The 26,507-nt window shown below is 39.3% G+C and overlaps 3 protein-coding genes across 6 annotated transcripts; 2 read left to right on the top strand and 1 right to left on the bottom strand.

Moving 5' to 3' along the window:
* The first annotated feature begins 1,282 nt into the window (after positions 1-1,282).
* myo1ca (myosin Ic, paralog a) lies at positions 1,283-13,807 on the top strand. Of its 4 annotated transcripts, XM_038707612.1 has the most exons (34): positions 1,283-1,826; positions 3,301-3,452; positions 3,848-3,919; positions 4,621-4,779; positions 4,869-4,984; positions 5,499-5,697; positions 5,907-5,987; positions 6,159-6,338; positions 6,425-6,523; positions 7,134-7,247; positions 7,343-7,414; positions 7,509-7,628; positions 7,720-7,802; positions 7,964-8,069; positions 8,181-8,261; positions 8,361-8,452; positions 8,611-8,705; positions 8,841-8,887; positions 9,006-9,086; positions 9,265-9,370; positions 9,886-10,003; positions 10,107-10,220; positions 10,380-10,456; positions 10,687-10,755; positions 11,193-11,277; positions 11,379-11,538; positions 11,653-11,736; positions 11,831-11,924; positions 12,032-12,087; positions 12,178-12,313; positions 12,830-12,900; positions 12,968-13,080; positions 13,171-13,270; positions 13,382-13,807. In XM_038707612.1, exons 4-34 carry the CDS (start codon positions 4,654-4,656, stop codon positions 13,406-13,408), a joined length of 3,102 nt encoding a protein of 1,033 aa, XP_038563540.1. In that variant the 5' UTR covers positions 1,283-1,826; positions 3,301-3,452; positions 3,848-3,919; positions 4,621-4,653; the 3' UTR covers positions 13,409-13,807. The 4 variants fall into 4 exon arrangements, with proteins under 4 accessions (XP_038563540.1, XP_038563538.1, XP_038563537.1 ...); XM_038707610.1 differs by lacking the exons at positions 3,301-3,452; positions 3,848-3,919 and having other exon boundaries at positions 1,283-1,533; positions 1,698-1,826; XM_038707609.1 differs by lacking the exons at positions 3,301-3,452; positions 3,848-3,919.
* On the bottom strand, positions 13,661-15,469 carry LOC119894902. The gene is made up of 4 exons (XM_038707613.1): positions 15,117-15,469; positions 14,931-15,032; positions 14,435-14,626; positions 13,661-14,316 (listed from the first exon to the last, which is right to left on the bottom strand). Exons 1-4 carry the CDS (start codon positions 15,273-15,275, stop codon positions 14,131-14,133), a joined length of 639 nt encoding a protein of 212 aa, XP_038563541.1. The 5' UTR covers positions 15,276-15,469; the 3' UTR covers positions 13,661-14,130.
* Positions 15,470-24,085: 8,616 nt separating this feature from the next.
* On the top strand, positions 24,086-26,121 carry epd (ependymin). Its single transcript, XM_038707608.1, has 6 exons — positions 24,086-24,240; positions 24,424-24,455; positions 24,950-25,087; positions 25,173-25,359; positions 25,472-25,553; positions 25,664-26,121. The coding sequence occupies exons 1-6, from the start codon at positions 24,108-24,110 to the stop codon at positions 25,788-25,790; spliced, it is 699 nt and encodes a 232-aa protein (XP_038563536.1). The 5' UTR covers positions 24,086-24,107; the 3' UTR covers positions 25,791-26,121.
* The last annotated feature ends 386 nt before the right edge of the window (positions 26,122-26,507 follow it).

Genomic DNA, 26,507 nt, shown 5'->3' with positions numbered 1-26,507 from the left:
AGGATCTATTAATGTTTATCAGAGGAACAAACATGTAGTGTATTAAAAGTATCATTTCTTTTGTAATCACATTTTAGACAGTTGCTGTAGCCTGGAAGTGAGCACCTGCAGGGCAGACATGGATGCACCGTGCTCCTGTGAACATAAACTCTTAATAAACTCAACATACTATATACTCACATTTCAAAAAAAACCTTACTCCCAACAATAGGTATAATTATTCAGCATTCTTTAAGTTTACAGAGCATCCTGAAGTATACAGATCACAGAACCTCATAATATTTCCTCAGAGCGCTGTTTAGCTCTGATAGGGGAACACAACAATACCTACCATTCTACTGTAGCCCGTAACCTTTCTTTGCCCACTAAATGATCAACTATCAACTCATTGTATTTTTGTGCTCTATACAAAATTGAACTGGAGTGACTGATCTTATTAATGGATGCTGGTGTGAATAGAGCACATATAATTGAGAGGGGGTGGGGGGTGGAACGAGGTAACTGAGTAAACTAAGGGGGCATGGAGGCTAGAAGAAAAAACTGGGAGAAATAATTGACTGAAACAATTCAGAACATAGGACTCTGGGAGGACTGCTTTCCATATATAGTAAAAGAGGCAAGGCACCAAAATTAGGGTTTTGAATGACACCAAATGGTACAAGATATTTAAAATAGTTTAATGAATGTGGCAGTGTCATGCAAGAGTGGTAGAGAGGGAGCAGCATGGGGATTTTTTCCTCCTCGCATTAAGAAATGAGTGAGACAGCCAGAGATTGAGAAAAAGAGCGAGAGGCTTTCTCCATCTGGGTAACATTATTCAGATTCCTCAGTGTTGGATATTTGATGATGCTGGCAAAGGAAAGGGAGTGAGGCATGGAGGGAGACGAGAGGGAGGGAAAATGGGGTGAGAGGAAAGTTGATGAGGGAAACCAGAGGAGGGCGCTGCTCTCTCACAGAGACGATGTAGCCTTGTGCAGCACTCCCCAAAAAATGCTAAGAGCAGGAGGGAGGGAGGAATAAAAGAAGCTAGGAACATGCAGACAGCACATTTGTTCATATGTTCATTATTATTGTGTTTAAAAAGTTATTTCTTTAATAGTGGAAGAGACAGAGACAGGCGGTCTTGCTGGTGAAACACCTCAATAACTCAAATCCCACGTGAATCTGTCTCAGCTTGTGGGAGAAAAGGGAGGAGGCAAACTAAATAGGGAGGGAAGGAAAGAAAGAATGTACTGAGATCTCATCATGTGATTTCTGTTTTTTTTCCATTTTATATAGCTGCACAGTGATTACATGTTTGTAGTTTGGGGCTCTTAGCAAAATTTTCCAAACCCTCTCTGCTCTCTGGCACTCTTTTTTTTTTTTTTGCATTATCCAACAGCTTACTTTCCTTTACTTTTTTTTGGCCCAGTGTGACGTGTTAGTGGAGTTCCTGCCCTTGTTTTCATGCAGCATAGTATAGAGGGAAGAAGAAGAGGGACTCTCGAAGAGGCGCACATTTACTTGACCTGTCAAAGGGAAGATGAATTGAAGGTATAAACAAGAGGGGTTGTTTGTGTTTTGGCCTGAGAGTGTATGCTTTGTCCTCACAGGGGAGCCAGACAAGAGGGAGGAAGGACGTGGAGAAAGAGCTGAGAGAAAGTGATTGACGTTGGGGAGAGAGAAGAGGATAAGTTTCCTAATTCTGTCGCCCATAGGCAAGGGTGGATGAGAAGTTACAGTTAAGGAGCCTGTCTGACACAGAAGGAGGAGCACCAGTCTGGGGGGGAACCACCAGTTCAGCCTTCTTCCAGCAACAATAGGACAGGATGAGGTACCAAGGCAGGGTAAGATCCTGATTTCCATGATGTTTCTTGTTGTGCCGTATTTTCATGTTAAATGCTGCACACTGACTGGATTGTATGTGTGTGTGCATTATCGGTGCTTTCTCAAGTTCCGATCCACCAAGTCTCTCTCCTGGAGGGAAAAGCAAAACAGAAGAATGAGTCACTTAGAGACTTTTTCTTTTTTCTTTTTTTTTGCCTATGTGTGAGTCAGTGTGTATTTTGGTTTTTGTATAAGCTGTACGCTTGGTATTTTTCCACCATATCCATTACTGGCACATCAGTGGTAGCGAGCCAGCTGTGGTACCAGAGCAAATCGCCCTGGGACAGAGTGGTGGGGCATGCCTTATAAGGAAGACAATCTGAATGTAGTCGGCCCAGCAGAGCTTAGTCATGGGGCCTAGAGCCAAGTCCCACTGCCTCCTCACTGGTTGTCACTGCTGCTGCACCTACAAACCTGCAAATTTCACTGGAGCTCCCTGGTGCTCAGAGTTAAATCCCCCATAAAGCACTCAAGCACTTCTGGGAGCCTGTCAGTTAGATCAGACTCTCACTGTTAGCTGTTATAGCAATCAATCCTCAGGCCAGTTCACTGACAACAAAGCTGCAAGGATTACTTGGTATACTGGTTATATCTCCATCCCAGACAGTATCTCAGCCACAGTGTCTTCATAAAAAATGATTTTCACATCCTTAAAAATTTCCTTTACCCCAGTGCAAGCAGTGTTTCTATGTTTTGTAAGCAAAGATGTGTTTTAGACAAGGCTTCTAATGTTGAAAAGTGAATTTTCTCCATGTCATGGTGATAAAATTCTTGAAAAAAAAAGTAGTAAATGTAACTCATGACTGTTGAGAGATAGATCCTTGAAAACAATGTTTACCGTGTTTTAGAGTTTATGTTTTGTTGCTGATGAATCGGTGCACATCCAATGCGGTATTAAGCAGAAAAAAATCAAGTGAGTGTAACAAAATTATTACACAAAATTGGATATTTCAAGACACTGAAAAGGCAGAAACTGCACAGACACTGTCCACACAGCAGATACTGTACATCTTAATAACAATTGAACATAAAAGGAACGAGATCTGAGGAAGATGGAATGAAAGATTCACGCCAAAAGAGTCTATTACAATTCAAAGCCAGGAAGGTTTGATTTTTATGCTTTACACATAGAGGTGCTTTCTGTGTTTCATAATAATGTGCAAGCCCAACTTGAGCTATGTAACGTTATATGTGATAAACTAAAGTAAATAAATATTTAAGTAAAGTAAATATTCTTGCGGAAGTTACTAGATTGAATGAAACATTCATCCACATCGCCTCAAAGCACATTTCATTCTAAGTATACAAACCATCAAAGAATTAGGGGAAATGTTGCAATTGGCCATGCTACGTGTTCACCGCATCCTTCACACCTAAAGCTGTGTTAGGATCATTTTGGTCTGATCTGCTAATTATTCCATTTTTGCCTTGCAGGTGTCGCAAATTTCTTGTTGACTAGGCATGCAAAAACACACTATCCCCAGAGTTGGATATCAAAGCATGCACAGCTGCTGACACCCACATAGAAAAGTTTAGTGGTATCTACTGAACGCCTGTCCTAAACCTGACCCTAACATTCCTTAGTTGTATCCTTTGGAAAATCTGACTGTTAACTGTAATTACTATCTGAAGGAATCCCACCTGCAGGAGTGGGAGAACAATACTCCAAGGTGAAGCAGAGAGGAGGGGCTGCAGTGGAAGTATTCAGTGGCTTTCCTTTGCTCTCACTTCTTGGCTATCTTCCACTGTTGTCCTCTTGTTATTTTAAGGTCTTTCCTGCATCCAGTGCTCAGAGATAATGCCCTTTTACCGGTATTAACCAGCCAAATGAGACCCTTGAGAGGCTCTTGCATTCAAGAAAAACAGAAGTCCTGTGGAAGTCTAGCCCCTTTGTTCCACTTTCTGCTTGTTTTTTCAATGAATATGTGAAGAAAAACCAGCGAGGCTTCTCTCTGAAATATATCTTTGACACTGAAGACAGAGTGCAGCTGGTTTGACTGGGGCGTAGTGCATTGATTACACACTGAATTGTGTGTCTGGATATTTATCATCAGTAAGTATTGACTTTTGACATTTGTTATCTCTTTTATATGAATGTATGTGTATGACTGTGCATGTGGTTGAGTGTGTAATATCATACTTTAGGGCATATCTGAGAGGTTCACGCTGCAGACCGATAATTTTTTCCTGTCTGCACTATAATGTTTGCCATCACAGTGGGGTTGACATGTACACACACTTTCGCTGTGGCATTGGTTAAACCCCATCTGGTGATATAGAGCTTTGTGTACTGTACATACATCATAATACACTATCTCACTGTCACATAATAGAAGAGTCTATCCTGCCTGTTTATCATTTGGATTCCTTAAATGTCTTCATTGTTTAATCTTGGCAAGGCTTGGCGGAGCTGTTCTTAATTTGTTTTTTTACAGTGTTGTTTTTGTGATGTTGGTCAATAGGTCTGGAGTCATTAACCCTGAAATATTTTTTGAAATACTTATCAGTGGATTCTATCCTGTATTATATTTTTATTGTAATACTGATCACCACATGTTAATTCTTTCATAACTGGGTGAAGGTATCATGCTTTAATGAAATGAGAATAGGCCTTTTGCATCCTCTGCTGGTCAAAATTGTGTAACTACACCTGTTACAAGGTTATCAGTAGGGACAGAAATCTTATGTGTGTACTCTCAAGTGCTTCATTTCTGTATCTCTCTGAAATGTTCATCCTTCCCTCTCCTCCTACAGGAAGTGGATGTAGAAGGAAGAGTGCGCCTGGTGATGGAGAGTTCCCTGTCCGCCCGGGACAGGGTCGGGGTGCAGGACTTTGTCTTGCTGGAAAACTACAACAGTGAGGCAGCCTTCATAGAGAACCTACGGAGACGCTTCAGAGAAAACCTCATCTATGTAATAAAGCCAATTTTCTTCATATGTTCCAAAACATTTCAGTTGGTGTGATGAGACATATTTGAATGTGTTCTAATATTTTGGCTCAGACGTATATTGGCTCAGTTTTGGTGTCGGTGAACCCTTACAAAGAGCTGGAGATTTACTCCAAGCAGCAGATGGATCGCTACAGAGGCGTCAGTTTCTATGAGATATCACCTCACATGTGAGTCACTTCATGGTCCTCAAACATTTGTTTTTATCAAACTCCTCTCTCGTCCTCCACTGTCAACAGCCCAGCTTATAATCACACGGCATGTTGAGAAAGATATATTCCTAATATTACATTCTGATCAAACAGGATTTATTGGCATGAGGCATTCAGTAATATGCTGGGTATGTGTGTATTGCCTTAAATCTGAGACCTCTGCACAGGCTTTCTATAGCTTAATAAATACACTGAATAACACTGCATAACCTTAGGGCTGCAGCTAACAATTGTTTTCATTATCAGTTAATCTAATTAAAATGATAGGTTGACTATTTAACAACTGTCCAGGGACTACAGATGAAAAATAGTCTTTTGGCTAACTCTGCTACATTTGTATCTATGCTTATTAATGTGCACTGTCCCTGCTAAATTAAACTAATTAAAAATGAAAAACAAAGCATTTCCATTGCATTAATTTGCGTGACTTACATTGATGTGTAGTTGAAGCTGCTTTCGTGTTTTCCCTCAGCTACGCCTTGTCAGACAACACTTACCGAGCCATGCGGACCGAGAGGAAGGACCAGTGTATTCTCATATCGGGTGAGAGCGGAGCAGGTAAAACAGAGGCCTCCAAGAAGATCCTCCTCTACTATGCTGTCACCTGCCCCACTAATGATCACATGGCTGCCCTTGGTGACCGCCTACTGCAGTCTAACCCTGTCCTGGAGGTATTTAACCTTTGGCATTTCAAACTGAACAGCCAGTGTCACAGGCTTATTTGTCTTTATATGATATTATTTGGGTTATCTGAAAAATCTAGATTACCTTTGCATATTTGTAAATACTTTTAGTTTTTTCCTGATTGATTGTGTTTTTCTATTGTTGCTCTTGATTTCACTTCCTCCCTCTAATTTCCTGCCTTTTTTGCTTTGCACAGGCATTTGGCAACGCCAAAACACTTAGGAATGACAACTCGAGCCGCTTTGGAAAATACATGGATGTTCAGTTTGACTTCAGGGTAAACACTTCCTCCTTGGCTTTCTCGCTTTTTATAGAAATCATATGTGCTTACACTGCACTGACAACAGCAGTTATTTTAGTAATATTATTTAAAAAAGCTCAAACATTAAAACCTCTGCTAAACCTGATTTTAACAGTTGCTCCCAACTTTTTCTGAAATTTCTCCCAGGGGGCACCAGTGGGCGGTCACATCCTGAACTACCTGCTGGAGAAATCCCGTGTAGTGCACCAGAACCATGGTGAGAGGAACTTCCACATCTTCTATCAGCTTCTGGATGGGGGGGATGACAACTTGCTTAACACACTCGACCTGGAAAGAAACCCTCAAAGCTACCAGTATCTGGTCAAGGTGTGTGTGGTGCAGAAGCTTGGTGAATTACTTGTTTTCAAGCAGAGGCCATCATTTGTGGTGTAATATTTCACTGTGTTGTTCAGGGCAACTGTCCCAGACTCAGCTCCGTCAGTGACAAGAATAATTGGAAAGTTGTGATGAAGGCGCTGCCTGTTATTGGCTTCACAGAGGAAGAAGTGCAGGTCAGTAAAAACAATTACAGCATTGAGTGACGGTTACCTGAATTCAGGCAGCAACATTACTGTTTTGTTTTTCACTCATGTCCTCTGGTTTACCACATTTACCACATTAAAGTGGAACACACTAAATGGTAAAGTCACAGGAATGGATCAGAGATGAGCAATGTTCTTACAGTTTGCACCATGACTCCACCATGTCCACAGTTTATCATTCTACGTTTTTCATCGCATTTCTTATCATCAAAAACACATGCAGGAGAACTCTACATGAATCCAAACTTACATCTGTATTATTTGCATTAATACGTTTTCATTGAAAAAACACATTTTTGTATCCTTAAGGCTATTTGTAATGCTATTTTTATATCATCATAGTTTCACTGGCTTTTTTCGACAGTTTTGAATCCTGCATTTTTAACATCAACTTGCTGCCTCAAGCATTTGAGCTGACCTCTTAAATATGAGAGTTATTTTGAAAGTACAATTTACGCATATCTGATTATATATTAATGATTATATTCTCACTGACTACATATGTTAATTTTGTTAAAAAATAATAGATGGTTCATCTGTGCGGCTGTTGTCATCTGTTTTTCCTGTGTCTGGCTCTCAGAAATTGCTAAATATCATCGGCAGTATTCTCCATCTGGGAAACACTCAGTTTGGGGAAGGGGAGGAAGGAGAAACTTATATCACCACTGAGACTCAGATAAACAATCTTTCGAAGGTCAGAACCGTCCCACTAGTATTAATGGATGTTCAAATATGCACAAAAACTCGCAAAAAGGCATAGCTGGGAACAGATGTGTTGTTGTTTTCCAGCTGCTGGGTGTTGATGGCTCAGCCCTCAGGGAGGCACTCACTCACAAGAAGCTCACTGCCAAAGGAGAGGAGGTGACGTTTTCTTTTTGTCCTTGCTCCTCGTGTTATCAATTGTTTCGTGTGTATTGTATAAATTTGTGGTTGTACTTGCTTTTGTGTGTTACAGATGATAAGCCCTTTAAGTTTTGAGCAGGCAGTGGCTGCCCGTGATGCCTTAGCCAAGGCCGTGTATGGTCGGACCTTCACTTGGTTGGTGGAGAAGATCAACCAGTCGCTGGCTGTGAAGGTACAGTAAGAGTCCCTATTACAACTCAAAGACAGCAATGGAGCTGTTGCTGTGTTTTGCCACTGATTGCATGCTGTGATATGTTTTGCAGGATGAAATCTACCACAGCAGTAAGGCCTCCTCAGTTATAGGACTTCTAGACATCTATGGCTTTGAGGTCCTACAGCACAATAGGTATGAGTTAGTCACATCTTAATGCTTAAAGTTATTGTGAGTAATTGTTATATATTCGTGCCAATAAAGCTAATTTGAATTGAATTGTCTCTAATGCACATAGTGTTTGCACATAACTCTAGAATGCGTTGACCTAATTTTCCTAATATTTCGGCCCACAGTTTCGAGCAGTTCTGCATCAACTACTGCAATGAGAAGCTCCAGCAGCTGTTTATTGAGCTCACCCTGAGATCTGAGCAGGAGGAGTATGAGACAGAGGGAATTGCAGTGAGTTCATTCCTGTTTAGGTAAACATATAAGTTTGATATATCTGTTAATATTTATATTTCCATGCTAACACAACATTGTTTTCCTCCAAACGTTCCCTTCTAATGTCAGTGGGAGACGGTGCAATACTTTGACAACAAGATCATTTGTGACCTGATAGAGGAAAAACACAAAGGCATCATCTCCATTCTGGTGCGCATTACAACTCCTAGTTTATATGTTATTCTCCGTATATGGTGTTGTCTTACCTTCTGTCGCTGTAGGTGACGTTAAACAGTGTGATGTTTTCAGGATGAGGAGTGTCTGAGGCCTGGAGAGACCTGCGATGTATCCTTTTTAGAGAAACTGGAAGACACACTGGGCGACCATCCCCATTTTGTTACGTAAGCATCATCTTATGTCAAATATTAATTTGACATACAGTAAAAAGGCTCTTCTAATTGCAGTTACATTTCTGTGATTGTTTTTATATATGTGTGTGTGTGTGTGTGTGTGTGTGTGTGTGTGTGTGTGCGTGCATGTGTGTGTGTGTGCCTTTCAGTCACAAGTTGGCAAATGGAAAAACTCGCAGGGTGATGAGCAGGGAAGAATTCAGGCTGCTGCATTATGCTGGAGAGGTAAACTACAATGTCAATGGTAAGCTGTAATTTATCACTAGACCAACGAGCTGACTATTCTTATTAATGCATTTATTCCCTTGTAAGAGGCATTTCAGAGCATAACCCACAACCCACTAATTTCTTAATGACAGTGTTTATGTTTCCCATTCAGGTTTCCTAGACAAGAATAATGATTTGCTGAACAGGAACCTGAAGGAGGTGAGGATAATAAAAATGTACATGGTAGAACCTCACCAAAACTTTTTAAAAAACCCTGAACAGGAAGAGGGGCGTGTGCTGTGTTGACATGTGGTTGTGTGGTTTGGTCTCTGTTTAGGTCATGTGCCAGTCAGACAACCAGATCCTAAAGCACTGCTTCCGTAGAGAGGAAGTGATGGACCAGAAACGCCCAGAGATGGTGAGAATTATGCTCACTTTGTATCCCTCTTCTCTTTTAGTTGTTTTTGATCAGTTTTAGGTGTGGTTTTAAACCAAAAGTATTTCTGTGGTTTATAGGTAGCCATAATAAAGACACCACTTTCTCTTTCTTTCAAATTGTTTTTCCCATAGTTTCATATTTTTTATTTGTCCTTTAGGCTGCCACTCAGTTTAAAAACAGCCTGATGAAGCTCATGGAGATCCTCATGTCTAAAGAGCCGTCCTACGTGCGCTGTATTAAACCTAATGATGCCAAGCAGCCAGGTACACTTTATTGTATATTATTGTACTAGTGAAACATTGCTACTTGTGCTATAATGGCTTACATGGTGGCTAAAAATACAATTTCCAGACACTTCCGCCCAACATAGCCACAACACTGTGCATCTAATTTTCCTTGTTTAATATAAATTTTGTTCACACTCCCCAATTAATTAACTTTGAGTCTACTCTGTCAGTCTTTCTCAGTGGTTAATGCTGGAGTCAGTGAAACTCAACAATTCCTGCACAATGAAAGAAAGGGAATAAATTATGCTCTCTGAAGCATTTTAATGTGAAAGAGATTAAGGAAGTATTGGGTTTGCATCAACAACAGAGGTGATATGATCAGAAAACAATATAAAGATAAAAAGGACATATAAAACAAGGAAAATTAGAAATAGAGGCAGGTCTAATAATACATATAAAAAATGAAGGCCTCAGTCCCTTCTTACTTCTTACCTACTGTATGCTATCTAATGTATAGTATATACACCAGTGAATAAAATCTCTCCTTGCAGGAAGGTTTGATGAAGTTCTGGTCAGACACCAGGTGAAGTACCTGGGTCTGATGGAAAACCTGAGGGTCAGGAGAGCTGGCTTTGCCTATCGACGTCGCTTTGAAGCCTTCCTGCAGAGGTGACTGACTTTCACACCTAATGACTTACAGCCTCAGTGACTGTTCATTCTGTTTACTCTGTATTCAGCCCTCTGTAATTATAATTATGTACAAATGGCCTAGGTATAAGCCTCTGTGTCCTGAGACCTGGCCCAATTGGCATGGCAGACTCGCAGATGGTGTCTCGACATTGGTCAACCACCTGGGCTACAAAGCAGAAGAGTACAAACTGGGCAGGTAATGTCTTGTTAGGGGGAGATGGAGAGTGGGATGAGAGTTTGATCAGTAGGTACTGAGATTATGGGGCCACCTAGGCTACATGCATGAGTGCAAACCACGCAAGTATTCATTGTACCTTTGTGTTGATTAAGAAATTATTTTATCTACTTTCTGCAGGTCAAAAATCTTCATCCGTTTCCCAAAAACTCTCTTCAACACTGAGGATGCACTAGAAGCAAAAAAGCCAGAGATAGGTAAGTAACGGTAGGATTGTAAACATTGGGGAATCAGAAAATGAACAAAGGAAATACGTGACTCAGAGTCACATATTGATAACGTACGGAGAGTCCATTTTTGTGGGATAAATCCCATGTTGAACTATGAATCAGTTCCCACGCCGGAGGCCTCCACAGCAGGACCTCTGGATCACCTCGACTGAAAAGCCAAAATCCACCTTTACTTTCTTTTCTTGGATGTTTTCCAGCTTTGACCCTGCAGACATCATGGAGAGGCTACAGGGAGAGAGCCAAGTACCAACGCATCAGACACGCAGGTCAGAGCACTTCCCTCCCCTCATAGTTTCTAACCTCTCCTTTACAGAACAGTCTCACTGTGTTCCTAAAACTGAAATAAAAAACAGGGATGACAACTCACAGAAGTGAGTTTTACTTTCATTTTTACTTCTCATAAATGTTGATTTTGGATTTTTTGTCCATTGTCATATTGGTTTGAAAAATGTACAGTATGTACTGTACATGCACGTAAACATGCTTTTGGATGGCCACATGGTCCACATTCCAACTCATGTGTTGGGTGTACATGTTTATGTTATTTTTCTGTAGATTTAACTTAATTTCACCTTTCCAGCATTCCTATCTGGGCCTAAGCTGACTTTCTGTTTAAGTATGCTATACTAACATTGGTATGTTGTCTTTGGCTGAGTCTAAAAGTCATCTTGGTGTTAATATATGCATGTATGTGTATGTATAGTGATAGTGATCCAGTCTGGGTGGCGAGGGATGAAAGCACGCAGGAGGGCTAAGAGGCGTCGCCAGGCTGCTGAGTTAATACGCAGGTGCTTGACTGATACTTTGTTCATGTTTGTTTGTCTATGTATTTTTACGATTGCGTTTTGCATTTATAGTACATTTCCTTCTTTGAACCTTTTTTTTCCAGGTTCATAAAAGGCTTCATCTACCGTCATGAGGAATACTGCCCTGAGAATGAGTATTTCCTGGATCATGTACGCTACTCCTTCCTAAAGAATCTACGGAAAAACCTGCCCAAGAGCGTTTTGGACAAAAGCTGGCCGACACCTCCTCCCTCCCTGGTTGAGGTACAAACACACCCTACACACATAACATACAGATAAAAGAATGCATAAGTACAAGTAAGAATCTGTAGAATTAGTAATGCAAATTCTTCGTTGTCGATTCTATGGTGCCTACAGGCCTCTGAGCACCTGTGGAGGCTGAACATGAGAAACATGGTCCTGAAGTACTGCAGGAGGGTCCAACCTGAATGGAAGAAGCAGGTACACAAACAGCATGGCCTTCCTTTTTTTTCTTTAATAAATACTAAAATGTTTCATCTTGCTTGATTCTTATTATTATTTATTTGTCCTCTAGATGATGCAGAAGGTTGTAGCCAGTGAGGTCTTCAAGGACCAGAAAGACAGCTACCCTCAGAGTGTTGGAAGGCTGTTTTTGGACTCCAGGCTGGGTATGTGTTAAAACATACATTCATCACCTCTGTAGAAACACCATACAGATGAGGTACCAAAAAAACATGTAACATTGACATTGACATTTTCCCATTGCTTTGTATAGAAAATGAACAAATCAATCTTAAAGTCGTCCAGACTCTTGGCAATGACAAAGTGCAGGTGAGATTGATCCTTTTCCCCCCTATGTGATGATGATAATAAAGGTTTGTGAGCTTTCAGCAGCCTTACAGTGATATGTCTCCCTCTCAGTACGGTGTTTCAGTTGTGAAGTATGACAGGAGGGGTTTCAAGCCTCGCCCTCGCCAGCTGCTTCTCACTAACAGCTTTGCTGTGCTGGTGGACAGGACCAAGATCAAACAGAGGATTGACTACACAGCTCTGAGAGGTAAACACCAGCCCCGAGTGGGGAAGTGAGGGGCACAATTTGAGAAATGTATTATCTTAAGATATTGAGAGAGCTCATTATCATTTGTTTTGTAATTTTTGCTAGGAGCTACTACAGTTGTACCAGTTTTCAAATTAAGTTTAGTCTTCTTTGGCCTTCAACAGTCATAATATCTCAATAACTGGAACTTGTCTGTGCACTTCTGCAGAAATATCCATGGCAACCAAGTGGTGTTTGTATACAATGTGCCAAAAAAAAGTTTCTCAAAGAAAGAAACTTTTAACTGAGAGGATGACCATTCATAATGAAATCAATTCAGCAGGAGATGGGGTCATAGCTTTTGGATACCGACCTTTTTTGATTCATTGTTGTTTTAGTGTTACAGATATTGAACCAGTAATTAACTGAACATAGTTTTTCACTGACAAAAGAATGTGGCTAAAACGTTTCTGATTAATGCATGGGGATTGTGTTCTTTAGTTCGGTGAGTCCAAACCAGGTTTTCTCTTTTAACAGGTATCTCTGTGAGCTCTCTCAGCGATGGGATGTTTGTTCTGCACATGCCCAGTGAGGACAATAAGCAGAAGGTACAGTAAGACGGCGCACTCATTACTGTTTACTACTGCAAAACCATTTTACCACTCTTTAATCTAGCTGTGTGTCCCTCAGGGCGACGTGGTGCTACAATGCAGCCATGTGATTGAGCTGGTGACAAAACTAGCCATTATGGCGAGCAAGGTCAACTACGTCAACGTCAGCCCGGGCAGGTGAGGCCTGTCAGACTGCTTCTCTATGATGGTTGTTGCCAACCCAACAGTACTCATCTCCCAATCCCGTCTCTATTTGTTACCTCCCAGTATTAGGTTTGCTGTGGCTCGAGGCAAGGAGGGAATCATTGATTTCATCAGGGGTTCAGAGCTGAAGGTAGCCAAAGGCAAGCGAGGACATCTGCTAGTGGTGAGTCACAGGCTGCTCTGATGTCATGTGTGGAGCCTGCCGGGAGGACTTTTTTTTATATTAAGAACACTTCGGCCAGCTGACTGTGTTCACTCTGGTTTCACTCTGCAGACTGCCCCTCGGATCAACGCCACATGAAGAAACAGAAAACAGCAACCAGACAAACAGTAATCCTTTTAGCTAACTGGAGGATTGCCACTCAGAAGTTGTCATCATATTAGTTAGTTTGTAGCCGACAGGATGATACCACAAGCACACACAACATACTCAACAGAAGGAAGATTGTTTATTAATTCATATACATCACCATTATTACAAGAATGTCGTTATTGCTGCAATAACTATTGCTAATGTTTTTTAACGATTAGAAAATCATACCATGAAGTCGTCACTGTTTCAAATGCTTCATTTCTTTATTGACAGTCATACAAATTGTACACAAATATATTTAAATACATAAAATATAAAATGTCTTGTCATGTGAAACACTTTTTCTCTATATTGTAAGAAAAATAAAACAAACCACTTTGAAATAAATAGCATGTCAATAAATATGTTAATAAATAGTAAATATATCTTTGGAAAGTCCAGTAGATTGAGGGCTTGGGGAAAAACAGTTGGGAAGTGTTCTCTCCGCTCTGTTAGAGGCAAGACAGAAACTCTGGGAAATACCCAAGAAAGCCCTTGAATATACATCATGTAAAACCATTTGACTAGCTTAAAGAGAGCTCCATGTAAACACCACTGAAACTGATTAAAGTTACCAACTGTTATTACAATTTTCTGCTAGGTGCTGACAGTTTGTGTGCATGTGTGTGTGTTGTCAAGGTCACAGCTTTCTTTTTTCAGTGCTGAGTCATTTATATTTTTGAAGCCAGTAGGAGGAAGTCTCTTGCCAGCTTGGTGAGGTAAAGGTCTAGATCCCTCAATATGATGTAACCCTCTACTCGGCGGTCCCACACTGTTTTGGAGCTGGTTTCTGGGTTCAGGGGTTCCTGTACCTTATGAGAGGTTGGCTTCATCCAGGAGCTCTGCATGTAACTCAACTGAAGCAGAAAGCAAAACAAATTTTATCAGACCTTGGTGTCACTTCCTCCAAAGTCTTTGTGTGGGCTGAAAAGCTGACAAAAAGTGCTCGGATTATAGTAAGAACACTGCGGATACCTGACTGCTGACTTGTTTCATCAGGTCCCTCAGGTCCAACTGAATGTGCCTGATGCTCTGAGATATAGTGGTGCGTACCACCCGCTCCGCTATCTGCTCTTTCTCCTCCATTTCCAGCTGTTTCCTCTTCCACTCCAGCATATTCCAATATGCTTGCATGTCGCAGAAAGCAGCATGCAGTCGTTCCCAGTCCTGAACACACAACAAGAAACGACCACATGATTACATAGTCAAAATGTTGCACAATCCCCTTTCTATGCTTGAAGTTCAAAAAGGGGAAATCCGCTGAAAGTTTTTGCAAGTTTTGCGTTCTGCAAGAGCAAACTTTCTGACGATGTCATCTAGTTTTGTTGTTTTTTTTCTCTTCCCATGACGGAAAAAAATTCTTAAAACAATGGAAGAAATTCTCTAAAAACTTGAAAATGTGTTTTGCAGAATAGCAACCAGAGAGTGATGTTATATGGAATTGTTATGAAACAGTCGAGCAGATACTAACCGTCAGCTTTAGCCAGCTGTTGAAATCTGTAGAAAGTGATGGCAGGTCCTTTAACTGTCGGCTTCTGTCTTCAAAATGCTTGTTTCCCAACTGCTGCTCCTTCTATTCAATTAAATATAGTAGCTATTAAAGCTTTGTTGCTGGGGAAAGCTAAGATGTGCACAGTAATACGTTTTCAGTACTCACATATTTTCTCTGCAGCTGCTGGACACGGGTTCGTGTGGTCCTCGTGAGACGAAAGGAGTTTTTATATTTATTCCTCTGGGGGACTGCAGATGGAGCAGAGAACTCCACAAAGTGCAGGACACAGTAAAGGAGGATGAGAGCCCGCCACCACACAGTCATCTACAAACAGACATGAGCAGAGTTATGGTTTATATACACAGTAGGCCTATATAATCTATTGTTTGTGCTGTGTTGTTGCATTAAATCAGTGCAATGAACACGCAGATTTGTCCAGCTGCTTTTCAGGGATAAACTGGCTAAGATGTAATAATGTATGATTCTTTTTTCTGGCATTTTTTGCCTTTATTGGATAGAGACGGCTGCAGAGAGAGAGACAGGAAATGTGTACTATAATGTAAAAAATAAAAAAGGTGAACTAAAGTATCACTTCCAACACAAAGTACAGCATTACGGTTATGTACACTTAGGCTATTCGCTTTATGGGAACTTAACTGTCAATGTCCATATTTAGTATCTGAAAGGAAGTCCATTCATATTTCCGAAAGAAAATCTACTCTCGCATCCTCCAACCCCCACCACACAACGTCCCCATACATGCTTTTATTATGTAATTCAGTAACACTACAGTTCGTCTGGTAATACATGCATAGAAACACCAGTGTCTTGATTCCTCTAAACGGTTTCAGCGTGGTATGAAGCATTTTCTTAAGATTGTCAACACAGATCACCAGTTTACACACTTTGCTAGCACAAGAGAACTGTTTAGTTTGTCTTTTCTTTCAGGTTTCTTGGCTCTGTCAATATTTATCCGTAAAATAAAAGAAGTAAATCTTCCTTTTCATTCTGGTCATTTTTTCAGTTGCATCATGGTTTTTTTGGGTGCAACACAGTCTTCTTGATGAGTCAACATCTTTCTCATTCACTAAAACCATGACAGTGTTCTCTAATGATCTCTCTCAATTATTAATAACAAAAGCTCACTTGGTTCTACACAAATAAACAGCAGAAAGGTTATTGGAAATAAACTGATTATGAATACTAGATATAAGCCTTTACTTGAAGTTTGACATGGTCACTAATTTTGCCCAAAAACTAAATTTTAAAAGTCTTTAGATATGTAAGTGCACTGCCACAAACAAACTGTGCACTATGCGCTGTGCATCTGTCTCTACAGTTGCCTGCTGTGTTTTTTGTTGTTTTTTTTTTTTTTTTTTTTTACATATGCTCACACATGATGATACAGTCAGTAATACCAAAAATAAAATATTAGGTAATATTTTTACAGATAAAAATTAATAATTAAATTCGCATGCTGTCAAACCTTTAAATTCATATCTCAAGAATCTCTAGCTTTAGGATGGGCTTACCTTGGAGGAGCAGTGAACGCCACTCTGAGCAAGATACCTTCATGCTATAGTGAGGCTCACGCTACTGTTTATATATTTGCCTTGTTCTTGCTTTCGGTTTCTCAGATCTGGAGTTTTTTCTTCTTTTTTCCTTTCTCTCTCTCTTGCCCACTCTATCTTGTGGTAATACAGGCAGAAGTGAGTGCGGTTTTTACGTGGGGGGGTAGGGGTTGGTTGGAAATGAGTGTTTTCAGGAGCACTAATTAAAAGTTTAGGTTGCCCCAGCCTGTAATATCTATTATTTAAAGTGATATTTTGAACTTAACTTATAATAAATAGTTTATACTCATATTGTGTGATTATGCCCTTGTAGCTTTAAGTACAGCGTATGGCTGTGTATTAAAGATGCATCAATGATTGACCACGATATTTAGAAGTTAAATGTTACAGACAAGCTGTCAGACAGATAAGGAGACAAAGCAAAAGTAAAACCTTCAATAATGTCAAATAAATGTTCACTTTTATTCTGCATGCTCATATGCTGTTTTACCTTTTTAAACTTTTTTTTAAGGTGACATTCTCTGGTACAGTTATTGCAATGTGTATTGCTGTGCGCTATCCCCATTAAATTAAACAATAAGTAAATAAATCAACATTGTTCTTCCTGCAGAGTTTCATTAAATGGTCCCTAAACTATGATACTGAAAGTGGCAAGCTGTTAAAAACAACAAAAATCTGAAACTTTGGCTATAAGTTAACTCCTAACTGTGCCTTTTAAGGGAATATTTCAGGAGTCTTGTGATGTTGATGAGTAATAAAGTTTCAGTGAATCTCACAAAACAGAGAAAAACAGCTAAAAAGTTCCCAATATCAGGTTAGTTTCTACTCCTCTGTATGTTACTGTTTACGTGTATTTTATTCCACCACATCACACGTTTTAGCCCCCTTTCTCTGGTTTCCCACTATATGAGCTTAAATCTGAAGGGGACAGAGCCTTTGACATCCTTATAGATACTTTTATTGGAGCTCTCACCCTGATTTTGTCTGAATCGTTTTGTTTCTTGTATTTTGTTTCACTGGAACTTGTTTCTAATTTTTTATTTACCAATATGTGTTTTCTATGTGCTGCCTCATGTGAATCTTCAAATAATGATGACACGATTACTATCATTACTCATAATATTATTTTTGTTGTTATTTGTGTCATATATATGTGTTTCTCTGGGTCTGGGGCAAAAAAAAGCTATGGTTGGTAAATCGACTCTACTGAGGCATAATCACTGCTGCCATGCAAAGTAATCGTAAATCATGAAGAATAAACCTTATAACATTTGGCTATAGATCTCCGTATGGCCTTCATTCAGATCACTAGGCAGAGCCTCTCAATCATACATTTTTTATTTTGCCTGATCCTGCCATGATCTTTAAAGAATTATTGGGTTCCCTTCCAGAAAATTGCACAAACGTGAAGGGGTTGATGTTTATTTGGAGGTAAATTCCCAACCAGTGATAAATCCAATGTGTACACTATGGGAAGTCACCCAACATTCAAAGGAATGACAAATGGGGGATATTCTATAGCGATTAATGCTTTCATTTATTGATTAGTGAACTTAACTTATGCACATTTTCAACTATATAAATGAACTTACATAGTTAGGTACCAGTGCAGGTGTGTCTATTTATCTGGTGTAATGTACAAAATACAGGGCTGCTGATCATCAAAAACATCATAACTGCAACATTTTATACAATAATAAAAAGTGCTTTTTTAAAACATTTTGATTGTTGAGTGCTTTAGTCTGTGAAATATTTTTCTTGTGTCTCTTCTGCTTATTCATTGTAACACTTACATTCTGAAAGTCAGTTTTTGAAGTTAAAAAAAGTTTGATCTTAGACACCACTGGTGAGGAAGCAATCTAGGTCATTCTAAGCAACTGGTTTCAAAATATCAAAAAATCTGAATAAAGTACCACTTAGAAACAATTGGTAGTTTCAACTTACCTCTTTGTGGTGTGGCAGTTTCACATTGGCATATCAGTGTTGGGTTTTACTTGGCAGCAGGAAAGTCTAGACCATTTCTTAGTAGTGATCTTGTGACGGCGGGGGCCATAGTTTGTTACTGTTACTGTAAATGTTCAGCAGGGTTCAAAGTTCACTCTGTCTGCAGACCTGTATGAGCCATTTATATAAATCATTCTGTCTCTGTAAATTATATTGGAGTTACAGTGGGTTGACGTGCAGTTAACCTTACGGGGGGGGGGGGGGGGGGGGGGCTCAACAACTGTCAGACCTGCAGCCTCTCCGCTCCTCTGTGTCAGCAGAGCGCCTCCACACACGCGCGCGCACACACACACGGATCGAAGTCAACCAGCTGATCAGCGGACATTGACGACAACTACGCTGGTTAGTGTAAGTACGTGGTGCAATAAAGACTTAGCCAGTAAAAAGCCAATACTTTACCAATACACCTGTTTAATGAGCATAAACAAAACGTTTTAATCTGCTCAGTTTCTCATCCGCTGCAGCTGTGTTTTGGTTTTACACAAGCACAGCGCTAGTTCAGCTAATAGTTTATTGTTACAACCTAGCTAAAGTGAAAGCTCTCTGTCTTTAGTGACTGTTCAGCTTAGTTTGCCACGTACATTAAAATATGGCACATTATAAACTGAGCAGCCCTCCTCTCTACCAGCAGCAGCAGAGGGAGGAGGAGGACAGGAGGGACTGAGCTGTTCATTCATTTTAAACTTCACTCAGTATGTTGTCAGGAATATGATTTATTTTACTGACATTTTAGATTTGTTTCCAGGGAGATATTAGTGACTTTGCTGTTGTAAATCATGTTGCTGCTCTAGAAACAACATTTAGTTAATAAAATAATATTAATTAATAATATATGCAATTATTTAGTAATAAATAGGATTGATAAGAGCATTGATAAAGAACTGAACCAATAAGGATTACCAATACAAGTGTGTAAATAAAATCCTAATGACCCAACTCATGAGAAAATGTCCGGCCCATCTCTGCGTCCTGGTTTTAAAATCCAACCCAGCCCTGGTCTGCAGTGATCATAGTAATATCTTCCTTGTGACGAAATGTACATTAAATTGAATGCAGCACTGTAGACAATATTTTCTCCATGTTTCCTTTGGATATTGCTGGAAATTGTCCCCCTCCTTAAAGGGTAAATTATTATCATAACAATTCAATAATGCATTGCATTTAAACAGCACTTTTCATACACAAAAAGTGATAACAGTGGCTTACTGGTCCTACCTGGCTGGACATGCAGTCTGCCAAAATAAGTATCCCCCTTTATAAAGCACAGACGATGGCCTACCATCAAGTATTTTATTTTGTGTATACTTCACATCAGGACTAATAACAGGGGTGAAAATGGAGAAGTTTCTATTTTCCAAGCGATTATTTCAGACTGTATTTTCAACCTGCCATAAAACGTATCCCCCCTTTATAATGTACAGATGATGGCCTAAGTATTTAATTTTGTGTATACATTCACATCAGGACTAATAACAGGGGTGAATATGGAGAAGTGTGTTGTTTCCTAACAAAAGTTATAGTGGGATACATAATACAAACTGGGATCCAGAGAAAGTCTCGTACACTAGAGCTGATACTGTTCATTAAGCCCTACAAAGAGTGTACTGTAACTTGAGCTAAAGTTAACAGGAATGTTTTTTTTGAATAATGTAATTTAATATAACTATACCTAAGTTACTGAAAAGATCCTGTTACTGAAACAAATAACTGTAAGTTACTGAAACATACTAAAACATTACATTATATACTAAACAAGTCATTTTGAAAACTTGAACATTGCTTTTGTCTCTTTTGTCCTGGATTGAATGGGCCCCTCTGACAAAACAACTGGCCCCAGCCTGGCCCCCTTAATAAAATTGGTCTAGAACCGCCACTGGTTGATTTGAACCATCATGGTTCAAATCAAATCAATTTTGGTGGAGATCACACAGATGGCTTCAAATCAAGTTCCCATATGGTGATAGAGGTGTTCCACAATGTTACACACATTATATTTATTCAACAATGCTAACAATATCATCTTGTATGCCACTGCAGAGCAGGCTTTCCTCTAGGTTGTCTGATTTTGATGACCTGCAGACCTCTTTCATTAATTTAAAGCTTTCACAAAAGCACAAACCTTTGATGGTCCTATTCAGATCCCTGCTCCAAATGGAAATCTAAAAATACAGATTCAGGAATTTGATTAGCAAGGAGATTGTTCTGCTACTCACACTGAACACTCAGAATCTAAATATTCACAATGGATTCTTACTGCAATAGAGCATTATACAATCCACTATACCATCTACACTGGATTATGGACCTGTCCTATGTGCTCACACTGTTGTCATTACCTTTAATCCACTTACTGTGTTTCATTTATAAGGCCTTGCTATCTAAGATATTATAAGAAAAGCTACGATAAGATAGTTTAGATGAAACTTAATTTATTGATTCACAGGGAAACTGTTGTGCAGTAGGAAATATAAACAAAAAAAAACTAAATCTAAGAATAAAGGATTATCATTAAGGTGGTTACATGTTCAACCATGACACCAGCTCACAGGATTGGTTAGTTTTAAAAGTTCCTTTACTGTATTGATTCTTTATTGATGCTTGTATGTTGTTCTTCCCGTTATGGATAAAAGCTTCTGCCAAATGAGTAAATGTAATGTAAATGTACCCTGAACTTAATACAGTACTAAGAACCTCACCACTTTAAAGTCCTCCCTCTGAAGGATTATGATTATATTTCTGAGTGTGTGACTGATTTATCTTTTTGTGATGTTGTATATGTCATTTGTTTTCAGGTCTCTTAAATAAATAAAGCTTAATTAACAAATTATAGAATAAGAAATACTTTCTTGATCGCAGAGGGGAAATTTGTTAACCTTTTAATGCACAAGCTACGCAAACCCCTTCTAATGTGCAACATGGTTCATATCCCATGTCAAAGGGTTGAATTTGTTAATATTTTGGTTGATAAAATGATGCTGCCATTTTTTGTCATTGAATGTACAAAAAAAGACACTTACGTACTTCTATAAACTGCGAGACGATAAACTGTGGAACTGTGAATCCCGGGTCATGAACAACCTGACTTCCTCTCAGAAAAAGAAAATGCTGAGCTTATGATGTGGTCAGTGGGAACGGTGCATAAGAAGAAGGGCTTCCCTCATTTTCACAAGTTCCTGCCCCCATATTCCCTTCATACAGTAATGTTAAATTTCCCTTATGACACGCACAATTTACTCTCAGTCTATTTTCAGTCTCATTCATTTGTGGTTTCAGGCATCCCTTTTGGTTTTGTTATGCATTTCCTTCCCATTTTGAGACTTCTTCAAATAAAGACATTTAATGCTACACTGAAGCTCATTTCTCTTCAGATTATGGTAAATGAATCATGTCTGTAATCACATGTTCATGACTCAAACCATTTACTGTAGGCATTTATGAGTGTTTTCAAAGGGTTATACCATAACTTTAAAATGCCTACAAACAACAAATTTTAGTTTTTCCCCACAGAAGATGTTTTGGCACTTCACAGTAGGAAAACCACATGTGTAAATAATAAGATTAATCAGCTTTTTTTTTCCTTTTTCTTTTTCAGGGTCACTGGGACACGTGAAGAACAGGGCCATCGTTAATATTGTTGGTAATACCTGTGCTTTTCCTATTATGAAAAGTAACAAAATATCTACTGTGACCTACAGAACAATGATCTTGTAGTTTGTTGACAATGTAAAGTCAATAAAATATAAAAAAAAATACAAATCCTACTTAATAATAATCCTACTTAATAATAATCCTAATTAATAATGCATAACATATGAAAGTAAACATTCAGAGAAGAGTTTACACACATATTTAAATTTAAAAATATCACATTCAAAAAGACCAACATCCCTGCTCAATGGGATAATGTCGACCAAAGAAAACAAACAGCTAAAACTGTCTTTTTTCTTGGTCAGATAGAATTAGTTAAAGGCCGTGATAACATCAGAGGTCATTGCAGGCCAAAAGAGTTGCAGCACACATGGAATGAACGAGTTACTGCTGTACTGCAGGGTCATTTTGATGTGCAGAAGAACAAAAGGCAGCTGCACAAAGCGTAGTTGTGACAACAACACATTTCTGTCCTGGCTTGTGGAGTTGACCTGGTATAAACACCCCAGGCTTTCTATTTAGTTTGGATCACTTTTATAAGAGAAAGGGTAAGAGTGTTTTAGGAGGCCGGCCCAATTCACTGCTGGCCAAGACTCTCCAGCTTGTTGTACAGGTTCATACTGGGGTTTTGAAAATTTGTTACATTGCCATACATTATGCATATACATTTTTCTTTTCTGTTTTTCTTCATTATCTATGCCTAATGGGTTTTTGAATACTAAGGGTTACAATATTTCAAACACAAAGAATTATTTTTTTCCACTAAAAACACAGGACATATAAAGATATAAGGACATATAAAGATTTAATCTTTGCCACTTTGCACAGTTGCTGATAATAATACTTAGTCCATATGTAACAATGCTTTCTCCTTCGGTGTCCAAATGCCTGATGCTAAGTTCATCTCTGAGATTCAGTTCATTTTGGAGATATTACAGGGATGTCTAGTATTCCCATATTTATGTACCCATCTCTGCAGTAATATATGGTAAAACCCTTTTCCTGTGATGGTCACCTAAGATCTATTAGTCATAAATATAATTAAAGGACTGCAAGTTTCTGTGGTGTACTTAGATACCCCAGGTTGTTTCCCACAGTTAAGGGAAACAACCTGGGGGGTTACATTTAAGAGGGCACATCATACAGGAAGGTTTCAGTTGACAGATGGCACATGTAGAGAGACTGTTTTTTGAGACAACACATCAAATCAAGGTTGATGGGATTTTGTTTTACTCCTGAAAAGAGTTGACTACTTCTGGAAAAAAAAGAAAATGACATGTAATGAAATAATGTGATTACTGTAAACTGAAGACCTCATACTCTTTATACAAATTAAATCCAAATGCCCCTTCTGGTGTCTGGAGGGGATCTTTAAGGATTTTTAGGGACCTGCAGACATCCTGCATTAATACCAGAAAATAACTTTGAGTAAGGAGGAAGTATTTTGTGAGTCCACCACCATTATGGAACAGAGAGTTCAAAGTAAAGTTTCAGTTTCTTACAGACGGCTGCATCCGTGTATGGAGAATATAGCTTTTTTTTCTCTCCAAACTAAGCTATAGGTCTACAGTACATACCTCTTAACTATATCATCACTGTATTTCATTGTTTAGCTCTATTTCCCTCACATGAGCCTTGATTACCCCCCCATAATCGTTCCCTCCTATTTACATATGACACTCCGAAAGGCACTTTTGGGACAGGCAGGGATAAACATTGCTCAAAAATATCTGAGGACAGCTGCACAATCCCAAAAGAATAGATAGCCTAAGAAGAAATTATTTTATTGGGTCACCACCAGCTGGGACACGGGCTAATTTGTTTAGACAGCTTGATGTTTGAAGTCTAGGACCCTGGGTCCTTTTACGCAATGCTTGTTGAGCGCACCGGTCTTTATCCCTATAAAAGCAGCAGTAACTTCACTGAAAGGTAGATGCGCTTAGGGTTGTTTTTGCCATCTCGATTTTGTGACTCCCTCTGGACCAGAAAAATGTATGCAGCTATTACTCTCTTCGTCTTCATGTGCTTGACTGCCACCACCCATGCAGATCACCATCAGCCTTGTCGTAAGTTCATCTTAGTCCAATTCAATCATTTTGGTTCTTTTTGTTATTTGATTTTGAGTTTTCCATTCATTATGCAACTTTGATTACAGTTCCAACAGTAAACAAAACTCTATGGTGATATTATCTTAAAATGTGTCTAATATATTCTTATCAGCAAGTCTAACTGACATTGGTGTCTTTCAGATGCACCCAATATGACAGGATTCATGAGTGTGGTGAGTTTTTAAAGATGTGTCTTACAAGACAAATAGTTCCTCTGGTCATGTTCTGCCCAGAGATCCAGCTGTAATTAGTTTTTGGTAATTTGATTAAACAAAATTTAAGGAACATGCAAGTATAAAAAAAGTGTTAATATAAGAAATTATCAGTACGTATTAATTTCAATCAGGGTCATTTTGATGTGCAGAAGAACAAAAGACAGCTGCACAAAGCATAGTTGTGACAACAACACATTTCTGTCCTGGCTTGTGGAGTTGACCTGGTATAAACACCCCAGGCTTTCTATTTAGTTTGGATCACTTTTATAAGAGAAAGAGTGTTTTAGGAGGCCGGCCCAATTCACTGCTGGCCAAGACTCTCCAGCTTGTTGTACAGGTTCATACTGGGGTTTTGAAAATTTGTTACATTGTGATACATCCTTTTATAGCATTTTTAATAGCATTAAACCAAATCTCTTTCTCTCTGAATGAATGTTGTTGAATGAAACCAGATGTCCCTAAAGGGTGAAGTGAAAGCATTTGGTGCATTCACTTATGATTCAATGGGCAAGAAACTGCGGTTCAGATCAAACGAGAGCCACCCCACAAACACATCCCTAGGTTTGGATCTGCTGATGTTTTTTGATGAGGTAATTAATTTATTTCGAAAAACTCTCCCCATTCACCTGATGCTGTTCGCAACTTGACATTTGAATGTGTCTCTGCATTTGGCAGGGGATTTTCTACGAGATTGACAGCAAAAACCAGAGCTGTGAGAAAAAAACACTGCAATGCACCCAGCACCCTCTAGATATTCCTGATGATGCGACGTTTCATGGGGAGGTACACACTGGGAGTCTATCCGTTGAGGGGGAGGGATTAAAAGTCAACATATGGACAGGATCAATGCCAGACACGAAAGGTGAGAGAGATGTTATAAAATAATACACGTGCCTTTTTTTGTGTGTCAGAGTTGTAAAGTTGTGGTGACATTCATTATGTCTTGAATGTTTTTCTGTCTTCCCCTTTTTCAGGCCATTACTCCATGTCTGTAACCATGGGATGTTTGCCTGTCACTGTGTTCTACTTCTGTGAGTCCACAACACTCCTGTTCAGGTTGGTGGATTGTTTTTAAATGCTTGGGACAATTCACTCCTAAGAAATGTATGTAACGCTCAACTATCTGTTGGCTACACAGACTATAATGAATGTCACTTTTATCGCAGCAACTCTGACATCGAAAACGAGATCAAGGACCCTGATCTCCTCGTGGTGCCTTCCTATTGTGTGGGACAGCCTATGGAGGAGACACCTGAAGGGACAGTAAATAGTTTCCTCAACGAGTTCATGTAGATGAAACCTCGCCAGCAGAAAATCAAACCCCTATCCAAGTGTGGCCTGCCAGAATTTTAGACTTTTCTCTCCTTTTCATGTGTGACTTGAGTTTTTCGTGTGACACAGCACTACATCACATCTGTTTCCATCCCGTCTTCCACTCCCTTATAAAGATATGGCTTTGAATGGATCATACTGTATAAATACATTTTGATATAAAGGCATGAGATACGACATGGATTATAGAAGTAGTCATAATTACTAACAGTTGGTGGCTTTTCAAGTTGGTACTGCTTACAAAACCTGTAAGAAATGATTAATGGAACAATAAAATGTCAAAGCTGTCAAAGGTGTGAAGAGACGTTTTTTCATCCAAGATTATTTCCTTATTAAGTGTTCTGACTTGACTTTGTACAACTTTTGAACAAGGAGGGTCTGCAGCAAGAAACAGCCGTTTCAGAGCTGGATTCATCCACTAGGGGGCCCTGGGGCAAAAACACACAGGTTTGGGCCCCAGCTGACCCCCTGTTCCTTTTACTCTTGGTGTGTTCTGTCACCTAGAAACACCCATCAAGAAAAGTATAAAGAGCAGACTACACACATGTTCTGCCCAGAGATCCAGCTGTAATTAGTTTTTGGTAATTTGATTAAACAAAATTTTAGGAGCATGCAAGAACTAACAAAAGTGTTAATATAAGTGTGAAAATTATCAGTGTGGTTTTACAACTTTATGAA

Source organism: Micropterus salmoides, unplaced genomic scaffold, assembly GCF_014851395.1.
Source record: "Micropterus salmoides isolate LMB-PRFRI ecotype aquatic unplaced genomic scaffold, ASM1485139v1 Ms_hic_scaffold_9, whole genome shotgun sequence".
NCBI lineage: Eukaryota > Metazoa > Chordata > Actinopteri > Centrarchiformes > Centrarchidae > Micropterus > Micropterus salmoides.
The sequence above is the reverse complement of the archived record's forward strand: the minus strand, read 5'-3'. Positions and strand labels throughout refer to the sequence as shown.

Excerpts from the sequence above, each read along its gene's own strand:
- myo1ca (XM_038707610.1), top strand. Across the intron at positions 6,524-7,133 it reads TCACAGAGGAAGAAGTGCAG|AAATTGCTAAATATCATCGG; the intron begins GTCAGTAAAAAC and ends TCTGGCTCTCAG. Across the intron at positions 12,901-12,967 it reads GTGAGGACAATAAGCAGAAG|CTGTGTGTCCCTCAGGGCGA; the intron begins GTACAGTAAGAC and ends TCTTTAATCTAG.
- epd (XM_038707608.1), top strand. The coding sequence starts at position 24,108 with ATGCGCTTAGGGTTGTTTTTGCCATCTCGATTTTGTGACTCCCTCTGG. Across the intron at positions 24,241-24,423 it reads AGATCACCATCAGCCTTGTC|ATGCACCCAATATGACAGGA; the intron begins GTAAGTTCATCT and ends GGTGTCTTTCAG. Across the intron at positions 25,360-25,471 it reads ATCAATGCCAGACACGAAAG|GCCATTACTCCATGTCTGTA; the intron begins GTGAGAGAGATG and ends CCCCTTTTTCAG.
- LOC119894902 (XM_038707613.1), bottom strand. The coding sequence starts at position 15,275 with ATGACTGTGTGGTGGCGGGCTCTCATCCTCCTTTACTGTGTCCTGCAC. Across the intron at positions 14,627-14,930 it reads ACAGCTGGCTAAAGCTGACG|GACTGGGAACGACTGCATGC; the intron begins GTTAGTATCTGC and ends TTGTGTGTTCAG. Across the intron at positions 14,317-14,434 it reads TGAAACAAGTCAGCAGTCAG|TTGAGTTACATGCAGAGCTC; the intron begins GTATCCGCAGTG and ends TTTCTGCTTCAG.